This window comes from Oryctolagus cuniculus, chromosome 6, assembly GCF_051225735.1.
Source record: "Oryctolagus cuniculus isolate XC-2025 breed Fujian yellow rabbit chromosome 6, ASM5122573v1, whole genome shotgun sequence".
Lineage (NCBI taxonomy): Eukaryota > Metazoa > Chordata > Mammalia > Lagomorpha > Leporidae > Oryctolagus > Oryctolagus cuniculus.
This window is the reverse complement of record NC_142872.1, coordinates 150,165,782-150,177,803: the sequence shown is the minus strand read 5'-3', so window position 1 is coordinate 150,177,803 and position 12,022 is coordinate 150,165,782. Positions and strand designations below refer to the sequence as shown.

The following is a 12,022-nucleotide window of genomic DNA, read 5'->3' as shown; positions in this document are numbered from 1 at the left end:
CACTATAGCCCCTCACAGCAAACAAGCTGGCTCACCGCAACAATGTACACCCTGATTAGGACATTGACGGGGTGGTTGGGTGGAATTCCTTGCTGGATTCTCAGCTGCCCACTGTCCTCAGAGGTGGAGTCCTCAGGGCTTTTGTAGATGCAGAAGGAGCCCTGAAACCACAAAGCACAACCCACTGAAACATGGTGGTCATGGTCTTACAAAACCACAGAGAGCATACATCTGGGAAGACAGGCAGGGCCTGGTAATCAGCAGGACCTGGGTTGGTGCTTCCCTTGCCCGATAATGTCCTGGGAAGTGCCTGCAAGCTGTCCACACCTGAGCTTCTTGGTGGTGCACCTGTGAATTGGCACTGACACCCACCTCAAAGGACTGCTATGTGAGGAACATAACAGAAGGGACTCCCAGTGCCCATTATGTGTGGGCTTCTGAGCCAATGCATCCCCCATCATCTCACTCAGTTGTGACTGTAGTGATGCTGTTTTCAGATGCAGCAACCAAGGCAAAGGACATCATTGCAGATCATGCAGCTAGTCAGAACCAGAACGAGGATTTCAATCCAGAGTGGCAAATGGCCATACCCATTCTACTTTCTACATACCACACTGCACATAAAAAGCTTGGCATGCCTTAGGTTTATAGTAGAGGCAAGCTGCTACTTGGTGACGCTGATGCTTTGAATCTGCCAACTACAGTGTGTGTGTGCACATGTGATGTTCAATTAATTTAATCATCCAGCTGGTGGATTTGCATGAATCACGTATTTTGGGTGTCAGGAGTGAAGAGAGCAGAGCAAAGCTCAATACTCCTCTCAGTGCCTCCTTATAGCCCACCAGACTGTGCTCCAACCTGCTGGCCACAAACCCAAACTACCTCTGAAGTCTAGTGTTGGCCCTCGTGAGGTTCTAAAGAGGATTTTGAGTAACTATTAGGATTTTCCTTGCACACATCTTGTACTACAATACCATCAACAGAACTGAGCTGTGGCTGATATTTATGGCCAGGGCAAGCCAGACAATAAAGTTGACATGGGCACTTACCTTGAACTTTCCTATGACTCGGTCCCCATCCAGACCATGGTCATCTTCCATAGATTTGCCTCTGAAGAGTTCAAAGGTTTTCACCCAGTCTTCAAAATTGTTGAATTCACTCTCAAGATCACCATCGTATATCTTTAGCAAGAATGGAGAAGAGTGTGCCAAAAGAAAGGAAGACTCAGAATTGATTTAACAAGAAATGTCAAGATGCTCCCAAAGCAGCCTTGTTTTATGTCCCTTGGAAAAATCTAAGAGGCCACTGTTGAGTTATCTTTAGCAAAATAAGAAACATAAGGGCTGGCTTGACATCTTTGGAGCTAATTACAACTCTGATGTAATAAGACCTTTCTGATAAACTTTTAAATTACAAGAAATATAGCTCCAAAATATTTTAAATACATAGGTACAAATATGACAAAGTTTTTAATACATAATTGGTGTCATTGGTTGTTAGAAACATGCTGTAAAACTTTGAGGAAATTCAAATCAATAATGTTTACTAAGCATCTAATTTTTAACATATATAGTGATAGAATATTTATTTTATTATAATATAAATAAGAATTTTCCAAGTGGGAAATTATATACACTCCATGGAAATGCAAAATAGAATTGAGTTTTAGGTTTTGCAATATAAAATAATTAATTTCTGATCAAAATCACTTATCCAAATTGGTCATACACATATATAATTTTCTCACTTCAAATTTTCATATCCATAAATATACTGCCAGCAAATGGCATTTGTCTAACGCTACAGTTAGTCTGATGGAACTGACTTTAGTTGGAGTTTAATCACTTGCTATTATGAGTGTGTTTGCATCAGCAAGATGACATCACACTCCAAGAGGTGAGCTAGGGGCAACTCCTACACTGTAAATAATCTCAACAGATCCAGGCAAACATTGTAAGCTATTTCCCTTTCCAATATGAGGATGGAGAAAATGGAAAATGAACAATTTCTGTTGTTTTGGCTTACACTCTGTAAAAGTTTGATCTTCTGCATCAACGATTATTATGCAGACAGAGTAATCTGTTTCAAAGAAAAGCATTACTGGTGTTGACCAAAGCACAGTGAGCAGTGTCCCTTCACTAAGCTTCCCACAACCTCTGTGGCAGGGGTTCCTGTGTCCACACACCTTCAGGACAGCCAGTTTGGGGATTTCATCCTCTTTTGGCTTCTTCTTGAGTATTTTGTCCTTCTTCTTCTTTGGGCTATCCTCCATATCTACCAACACCTCTTCTGATTTTGACTCTGTGGATATTTAGTAGAAATTGTTATATTTCCCTTGGCTGTTGAGATGGGAAGGAGCCAAGCCAAGCTCTCTCTTTCTCTTTTCTCTAGTGTATGTGTGTGCCATGAATCTTCTTTTAAAAAATAATTAGTAACTTTCCACTGTTGGGTTGCTGCATACATCCCTCCCACCTATGCACCACAAAACTATAGAGGACACCACTCACATAGAAATGTAATGTCCCTGGATCCCCTGGGTACAGGCAATACAACGTCCTGTCCTGGTATATATGTAAGCACTCACTAAACTAGGCACATAGGGAATAAGCAATTTTCTCATTGACCCAACTAACAAAGAACAGAGCCAGGATTTGGACTGGCTCCAAAGCTTTCAGTTACAATCCTTCTCAGATCTGTTAGGGATCCGAGGTTCATTTGTTCAATGTGAGGCTCAAATATGTTAAGGATTTTGCACCAAGCAATGTTAGTGAGATTACTTGGTAAGTTTTTGGCAGAGGGCCCTGGGGGGGGCGGGGTATGGTGAGAGAGAGATTTTGGCTTGCTATTTTCTAGCTGTGTGACCTTGAAGAAGTTACTTGACCACTTTCTACTTGTGTTTCATCATCCACAAGATGAAGATACTATTGCCTAGATCATGGGGTTGGTCTTCAAATTAAAATTGCTAACTAGGAGTGGTGTGAAGAAGTGCTTCTGGCTTTGATTTCCCTACTTCTGTCAATGTTACCCCAAACAGCATTGGCTGCTTGGGTTCCCACTGAATCTAGACCAAGACCTACCCCTGGTTTGAATCAGATTTATGGTCATTTAAAATCCCAGAAATCTTTCATTTGAGCTTCTGCCAAAACAGATCTATCTATCCAATCCTTGTAAGTTGAGTTTTGAAAACAAATTCCAGGTCTTTACACTCACCTCTGTGAAAGTTTATCATGCTGGTTTTGGCCTGTCACTCTAGGCTGCTCCTATTTTTATGTGGCTGTTTTTACATTAAGGTTGTGAATGTAGGAACATGAGCCAAAGGGTCAATTCCAGAGCTGAACTGGGTTGGGATCTGGTCCCAGTTCAGCTCAAATAGCTGCGTGACCTTTCAAAGGGTTGTCATCCTCCTAGAGTGTCTCTGCACTTGGGAAATGCAGGAACTGAATTCTCATATACCTCCCATGCCTATCATTTTCTAATTTTCTTAATACAATGGCCGAATTCTGTCCCTCTGTCCCCTAAACAGCTACTTACCTGTATTGTCTTTTTTCTCCTTGGGATTGTTCTCCTTTGTCTTCGAAAAAAAAAAAGAGAGATGATTGACATTGCCATGCTTAATTTATTAATTCTGCCTGTGAATGGTTCTAACCCAATTACCCCAGCCCTTGGCATTCTCAGAGATCCCAAAAAGAGTATCCAAGGAATCCCAAAAGATGGCTCACTGAAAAGATCTGGGACTTAAGTGCAGGGGATTCCCTGATTGAGAGAAGAGGCATTCATTTACACATCTAAGAAAAGTGCCCATCAAGCTGTAGACTGCCCTCTGTGGGAGCTCTCGGCCATGGATAGAGCAAACTGTATTCCCTCTGGTTTCCTACCACCCTGGAACACCATCCCCTAAATCTGCATCCTGGCATGTTGGGTTCTTGGGTTGTTGGGTTGGCACCAAATGTTGTAGAGGATTCAGAAGGCTGCGCAATCACTGGACATGCTCATGTGCACAGCAGCAAATGTTGCCAATGTTGGGAGCAGCAACTAACATTCAGTTTGCTGATTCATTATGCACCAGTACTTGTGAACTAGCCCTGGATGAAATGACAGTCCTCCCAAACTAAAGAATCAGAAGATTTCTAGTCAATTAAATATGAGGGTAACATCTCACTGATTTTCTTTTCCTTTTTTCACTTGGGCATGAGAAATCTCAAACTCAGTCACTGAACTTTTGCCTGAATCTCCAGGCCCAACTCCCCACAGGTTCTCTAGCTCTGTAACTCAAACCTTGTCTTGTTCCACATCCATGCAGCCATGTTCTTGCTCCAGTAACTTGCTAAGGCCAAGACCTCTGCCTTATATTGATAATTTTTCATGCAAATTTAGAATCTTGCTGGACACCTGGGGCCCTTTGACCTGTGTATCTCTAAATGCACCAGAAGCCCCCATCGCTAATGCCTTTCTGTCCAGAGACCCCATTTCTCTCCCCTTGCTGGACCTCCCTGAGTGTAACTGGGTAACAGGACCTTCAGATGCCATGCCAGACTAAACATCTTTCCAACATTCGCCACAGAGCTCATGTCCCAGTGTCAGCTCCAGCCAGAGGGTCAGGGTTTTGAAATTCAAGACCCCTGGTCAAGGCTTTTTACCCTTCTACAATTAGCATAACTATACTGGAGTAGGTCCTATATATGGTAGGATTTATAAGGAGACATGGGAGTTGAGTAGGAAGAAGGAGCTGTGTTTTCCCAGAATTCCTTGACTGTCACAACCAGAGGAAACTTTACCTTCTGTGCTTCCTTCCGGGAGGCATAATACTTGGACCACCAGTCAATAACATTTTCTGCCGATTCATCTGCTATGGTCCGCTTTCTCCTTTTGGTGGACCTCCGAGAAGGTTTCCTGGTATCCTGGAAAGGGATGAGAGATGGGTTACTAACCAGGTCTCATTTTACTACATGGTGGTAACCTGTGTGTTATTAAGAGAACATTTAAGTACCCACTAGGGAGTTGATGGAGGTATCTGTTGGTTTTGTGGTAGCAGCTCTATCACTTCAATAAGTGAAAATTTGATAATTCATTCATTTGTCATTAATAATTCATTTAATTTCTTCAGAAAAATTTGTCAAGCAGATGTGAGATATTGTGCCTGAAATTGGGGATGTCTGAGGAATTTAACACAATCCTACATTTGGGAAACTTAGGGTTTAATACGGGATATAGATATTCAATGCATGAATTCCAGACTATAGGATATAATATAGTATGGGTAGAGAAGGCATTGCCTTCAAACACACCCAGATTCTAAATCATTAAGCAATTACCTAAAATTTTGTGATTCTGTTTCCTCAATTTAAGACAACAATACTAGCCTATTGCACTGTTTTGAGCATTAAGTGATACAAAGTGGACCATTCCTCTTCAGCTTTATTCTTGAATGAAAAAGTGCATCTATGACATATGTGATGGCGTGGTACAAGATGTATGGTATAGGGGAGGCAGCTGGCACATTGGAGGCTATTTATGCAAGACTCATCATGCATCATTCTCCTCACTGTCTCTTTGAGTACCCCCAAATATGCCAGCATTCCACCAAGTACAGGGGATACAGGGATGTCAGAAAATTATGCTCTTCTCTGACTTACTGGGTTCACAGTTTTATGGGGTCAATGAACACTGAAATTGAGAATTGTAACATAAAGTGGCAGATGATTCTGGGAGAATGGAGAGAGCATGACAAGAGGTCACAGGGGGTCACTGAGCATTGGTGAGATAGGAACAGCTTGAGCAAATATCAATTAATCTATCTCACTCTTCTTTCTATTTCAGCCTTCACTGGACAGACAGTTCCTTAGAACTTTCTTAAAACAGTTTTCTTTGAATCAATTGATAGATAAGGATTTTGCTGAAATTTATGGCTTAGAAATATTAACCCTAGCCTTGTTTTGTGATTCTTTGCATACTTGCCCCTCTCCCCTTCCAGAATCTCAGCTGAGAGTGAGAAGCCAAGCTCCCTTTTAGAATCAAAAAGATGTACTTTTTGATCCTGTATAACCTTGTACAAAGTGGGTTCTCAACATTTGTAAAATAGGCCTTGATGAAGAAACCATTGCTTTCCCAAGCTAATGAGTCAAGTAGAGTTTTTGTTCTGCTAAATAGTATTTTCACATTTTACTAGCACTTCAATTTCATATGCTTTGACTTTCTGATCTTACAACAGTGCTCTGAGGTGGGTATTAATAGTCTCCTTTCACAAATGAAGAAACTGGCGCTCAGAAATTTGACACTGATTGCCCAAGATCACTCAACCTGTGAGTGCGAAGATGAGTATAGGGAGCCTCTGATGCAAACTCCAGTGAGCTCTGCAAATCGAAGAGGGATTACAATCTCACCTTAACTTTCCCATCTTTTGGTGGTTCCTGGGCTGCAGGTTTATGTTCAGGTTCCAGCATAGGAGATGAGTCAGGGATGTCAACCAGGATGGATGACTGAGCCTGGGCAGAGTCTGGTAGCACTGTGGAAGGCGGCTCAACATCCACATAGATATGATCTGCTGGGGGCTCCTGAGAGGAGCCAGGGGCATCAGGGGACTCAGCGGCTATGAGTGAATCTGAAGTCCCTGAAATAAAAGCACATCCACTTGGGAACTGGGCTGCATTATGAGACGGGCACTTCAGGGACATAAGATAAGGAAGCAGGCAGATCTGGATTCAAATAAGGCAAGCTCCTAACAATTTGAAACCTCATTTTCCTTATTCACAAAGTAACAGTAAAAATACCCATTTAATTAGGGTATGAGTAAGATGGAATGCGATCATGATGTAAGACATCTGGTTATCAGTGAGTGGCTGTATTTGTCATCGACCCTTCTGGGTAATTTCAATCCATAATGGCCATCAGGATCATGACGGTCATGTTTAGAGCATAAGTTCCTCTGAAATGATAGTCTCCCCCAGTGCGGATCTTCTGGGGGCTCCCGGGGTCTGTGAACCCCCCAAGTATAGGCAGAACTCTGGGCACATGAGTGCATGGGGCTTGGCAGGAAGCAGAAGTACGGCCCTGGACTTGATCAAATTCTCAATTGTGGATGCCACAAAAAGGTCATAACCCTGTCCTTTGCTGTCAGAGGAACTATTTCCCCCGTTTTGCTCCATAGAATTCGGTAGTTGGGGACATTTCTCAGCTGGGAACCTCCACAGCTGCCAAGGCCTGCAGAGTTCTTCCCTCCTCCAGTTGCTGAGTTTCTAGAGCAAATCCAACCCAAAGAACTCTTGAAAGCATCTGCTCTGCATAGAACACAGAGACAAAGAAACCAGTAGGACAAAGTAGAAAGCTTGGTGACAGAAGAGGATGTCTGGCAAGCTGATTGATGAGAAAGAGAGCAGAATAAGTCAATGGAGAAAGGAATGCCAGCAAGCCCTTTGAAGACAAAATAGTACACTGAATGGAGAAAAGCACATCAGGCTCCCAATCTAAAATCATATACAAATGCAAATGACTTGAAGATCTGAACGTTCAAGTTAAAACATAAAGCTAATAGAATAAAATAAAAGATAATATCTTTGTGACCAAGAGGAAGCAAACTATGAAGTTTAAAACATGCATAGATGTCATTACATCAAAATTAATGATTTATACTCAGTGATGGGAACTCTAGACAGCATTAGTAGCTACACTAGGGAAATACAGGAGCAAGTCTGTGGGGAGCAACTCGTACTATACTGTTACTAGAATTAAGACTTATTCTATGCATCTGCTCTCCCACAATGTGGCGCTGGGAGAGGAGCGTACAGCTTCTACCCAGCTGCCCCTTACCAACTTGATAAGCTGCAAGAGCCGCTCCTGATTGGAGGAGAGCGGCGCGCTCGGCGTGTGGGTAGCAGAGCACGGATTGGTGGAGAGGACTATATAGGAGGAGAGAGACGGCATGGTGGGGTGGGTTGGTTGGAGAGTGCGTTGGAGAGTTCGCGGGGAAGTTCGTTACTTCGTTCTTTCTCATTTCTCTCTACTCATTCTTGCTTTGGGAGTTTGCTGTTTACTTATTCTTACTTTGCTATAGAAAGGACTTGTAAAAAAGGGAACAACAAGCGTCCGGTCCGGTGCGGCTCCTCCGCTTGCGGAGGAGCAGCAAATGGTGCCGTGACTCAGATAGGAAGCCTAGGCAGGGCTTAGTGTCGTTCCTCCATGAAGAGGGGGAGCGACACAAGTCTACAGCCTACAGGATCTGAACAGGTAGAATTTACAAAGAACTTGTGAACCAGGGCTTTTTGGTGTTTGGTGTAGCAGTTTAGAAGCTGCTTGAGATGCCGGCACCCCATTGGAGTCTCTGGATTCAAGTCCTGGATCTGTTTCTGATTTCAGCTTCCTGTTAAAGCACACCCTGGGAGGCAGCAGGTGATGGCTCCAGTACTTGGATCCCTACCACCCACGTGGGAGACCCCCAATTGAATTCTAAGCTCCTGGCTTCAACCTGGCCCAGCCCTGACTGTTGCAGTTCTTTGGAAAGTGAATCAATGGGTGAAGATCTCTGTCTCCCTGCCTTTCAAACAAAACAAACAAACAAATTAATTAAGGAAGTACATAAAACATGGGCAAAAGATTGAGCAGGCAAACAATATGAAGGGAGATTAAGATGGCAGGAAGGTTATGAAGAGATGTGTAGACTCAGTAAAAATCAAAGAAACCCAAGCGAGAGTGAAACTGAGATATTATTTTATAACTACAGAGTAGCAAAAACCAAAAGCAAAACCAAACCCAGACAAAAGCCCAGAAAGTTAAATAACTGGAAGTGCTGCTGACTCCAGGAGCACAATCATACAAGCATAGACTGGTGTAAACCAGTGTGGCCATTGGAGCACCCTCTGGTGGTACCGAAGGAAATTACATATACACGTTCCCTGTGACCCATCAAACTCACCCCTAGGTGAGTATTCCTGAGGAATTCCTACAGCATCTTCCCTTGGGGAACAGCACAAGGAGTTCCGCCACATAGCTGTTCGTGGGTGTGAAGAGTTGGGGGCAGCACAGGAGTGCAGTATGAGGGAAAGGAAAAGTGCAGTGTGGTAGCTACAGCAGGTAACAATAGTAAACTAAGGTACGCACAGCCATGTGGACAGATCTTAGAACAGGGCAGTGAGTGGAAGGAACAGGAAGCCCAAGGAAGAGTACAGCACCGTATCATTCATGTAGATTAAATGGATTTACATTTTACAAGGATGCTGGTGTGGGGCTTACACTGGGGAGGGGGTTGGGAGTGGAGACAGGAAATCAAGCCCAGGAGGATGGTGGGTGAAATGAGAGTCCCTTGAATAGGCCAATGATGACTGCACAGCGTGAGAAGTGAGATTGACCAGACTCTGCGCCCGAGATGCAAAGTGGCCCAAACTAAAACAACATCAAGCACAAAGCCAAGTAACAGGTGAGAGAGTGTAGGCAGGAGGCAGCTCAAGTCATCCTCACAGAGGCTTCTTAAAGGAGCTGAGCCTGGTGTGAGTCTTAAAGAAGGCGGGGCATGAGGTGTGGAGGCAAACTCCCAGAAAGACCCTTGAGCCACTTGACTACGGCCATCGTCCTTGAGTGGATAGCAAGCACCACAACTTCATGGGCACCACTCCTGAGGCTGGGAGGGGCTTCCTACCTTGGCCACCTTGGGTTCCATCCGTCTGTGAGACGAGGGCAAGGGGTTCTCTGGATTTACATAGGAACTGCTTCAAGCAGTTGATGGTGTATGTGCCCACGAGGGTGCTCCTTCCAAATGCTCTCCAGTCGACCACGCAGATGCTCAGTGGTGGGTGCAAAAGCTCATTCTCAGGCAGCTCCTGCAGGGAGAGGCTGGGCTGAGGTCACAGCACCACCTGGCTGCTCACGCCCTGCTGACCTGACTGTGGGTAGACCCAAAGCCAGCCGAGCACCCCTGCCCCCTTGCCCTGCCTTGCCATTCTCTCCAGGCTTGCCACAACTCTGATGCACTGTTGTCTCAGTTAGGGAGTAATTACCCCCGTGTGAGGGATGGAGCACTAGCAATCCAAACCAAGCTTCAGTCACAAAACCCCCACTTGCGCATTCTCCATGGCAGAAGTTTCAGTCCTCTCATGTTTGCCACCATCTGCCAGCAGAACGCTCCTCTGTAACGACAGTTTCCCAGGCCCAATGTGTAAAACAGCCTGTGGACGTGGGGCTGAGGATGAGGGGCCAGGGCTCTGCCCTCCTGTTTTCCTTGGTAGCCCCCAAGGCTCAAGGAAGCCCAGTGTGAAACGCTTGCAGACACTGCATGTTCTTTAACTGCAGTCTTGGCTCATTTAGAGCGTGTGTGCAGAGGAGGGGGCTGCATTGGAGAAAGCAAACTTTTTCTACACAGTTCAAAATCAGAGGTATTGAAAGAAGTGCACAGGTGTCAAAAAAAACCCACATTGCTTTAGAGTATAGGTTCACATGCAAACTACTAAGATTTTAATTTTAAGGACAACTACTTTTAAAATCTAATGATTAAAATAAGTGTCACTAGGGTTATCTTCTGGGGAGGGGGGTCACAAAACTTTAGTGAGTATCAGAATCGCCCAGAAGTCTTGTTAAACAGAGTCACGTGGGTCTCATGTCCAGTGGTTTCTGATTTGGTGGGACAGTGGTGTGGCCTGGGAATTTCTGTGTCTAACACGTTCCCAGGTGATGCTGATGAAGATGAATTGGAGGTCACGCTTTGGGCACTATTGTCCCAGGCAAAAGCTTGTCGACCTGTGATTTACTGTCTGATCTAAACCTGGGAACTTTTAAAACAAAAGAGAACAATGACGCTATTTTAGATCATTCTGGAATTCTGGCTCTTCACTAACTGGACTGTTCTTTCCTGCAGACAATGGGCAGCCAAAACCCTGCAGCACCGCCCTGTGCCATGCGGATGAAGGAGGGGGTTCCATCTAGGGAATGGGCAAGAGCAGGTCAGGGAGGGGAGGAGATTCGCACCACTTCAAAACTGTCTGCCTGGACGCTGAAGTTTGGGTTGTTCTTGTAGCTCTGGATCACGCAGGACTTCACCCCTCGTCCCCCGCACTCGATGAGAACCTGTGGCCGGTCCACGGAGAGCAGCTGAACCTTCTTCATCTCTCGGACTCCCCAGAAGAGAACCTGAGAGGAGAGGCAGAGTCATGGCCTGTTGAGCCCAGAAGGAGCCCATGCGTGCCCCAGCTATTCTTCCTCCAGGAAAGAATAATGCAGCCCCCCAAAGGCTCCATCAGGTCAAGTCCAAACTGCAGAGGGTGGTCTTCCAGGTACCCTGCCCATCCCATCACACCCCTCCAACAAGGCAGGTGGGGCTCCTGCCTTTTAGCTCAGAATGACAGCTCTGAGCCCTCCCTGAGCCATACCTCCACTCGGTACTTGCTAAGCACCGGCCGAATGTTGGCAGGAACTGGGTAGATCTGGGTGACATCTGGTGGATCAATAGGAGGGAGCCCTTGCACCCCGGAAGCTGGGACCTGTCACACAAAATAGGTGCTGGTGAGAATGCTTGGAGAGACACAGGGAAGACCAGGGCCACACAGTCGCCTCCTCAGTACGACACGCATGGTTTTGTCAGCAAACGTAAGGTTTCCAGCCGACACTGCAACAGGGACCTTGCATTTCACCAAATTCAATTATCTGTTAATAAATGCATTGATTTGCATGGGTGACCAGCATTAGTGAGCACTTAGGATGAGCCATGAGGTTAAGACACAGCTGTCAGCAAGCTCACAGTACAGAAGGGAGAAAGGAAAGACAGAAAGATCCCCACAATTTCACAAAAGCACACGGGAACTATCAGAGCGGAGCACAGAGGCAGCTCTGCTCAGATCCACACCTTCCAGTCTGAACTCTCCCTTTACTTGAGGCCCTTCAAGATCTCCAGAAAAGCCACAGTGCATGGCTCCAAAGAGGTGTGTAGCTCATCAAAAAGAGACATCGAACTGTGAAGCAGAAAATTAAGTCTTGAAGGCAGAGCTCCAGGATGAAAGGTGTCACCTTGGGCATTTGGAGATCATGGAACTGCAGGAGGACAACC

At 45.1% G+C, this 12,022-nt stretch overlaps 1 protein-coding gene across 1 annotated transcript in view; it reads right to left on the bottom strand.

The window, feature by feature from the left end:
• FER1L6 (fer-1 like family member 6) overlaps nt 1-12,022 on the bottom strand; it is a 196,272-nt gene that overhangs the window by 48,149 nt on the left and 136,101 nt on the right. Inside the window, exons 23-31 of the mRNA XM_002710764.6 lie at nt 11,349-11,459; nt 10,948-11,109; nt 9,626-9,806; nt 6,381-6,607; nt 4,776-4,898; nt 3,532-3,571; nt 2,186-2,301; nt 1,050-1,181; nt 36-161 (exon numbers count right to left, since the gene is read on the bottom strand). Of these exons, the coding sequence (XP_002710810.4) occupies nt 36-161; nt 1,050-1,181; nt 2,186-2,301; nt 3,532-3,571; nt 4,776-4,898; nt 6,381-6,607; nt 9,626-9,806; nt 10,948-11,109; nt 11,349-11,459 (1,218 nt within the window). The remainder of the gene's footprint in view (nt 1-35; nt 162-1,049; nt 1,182-2,185; nt 2,302-3,531; nt 3,572-4,775; nt 4,899-6,380; nt 6,608-9,625; nt 9,807-10,947; nt 11,110-11,348; nt 11,460-12,022) is intronic.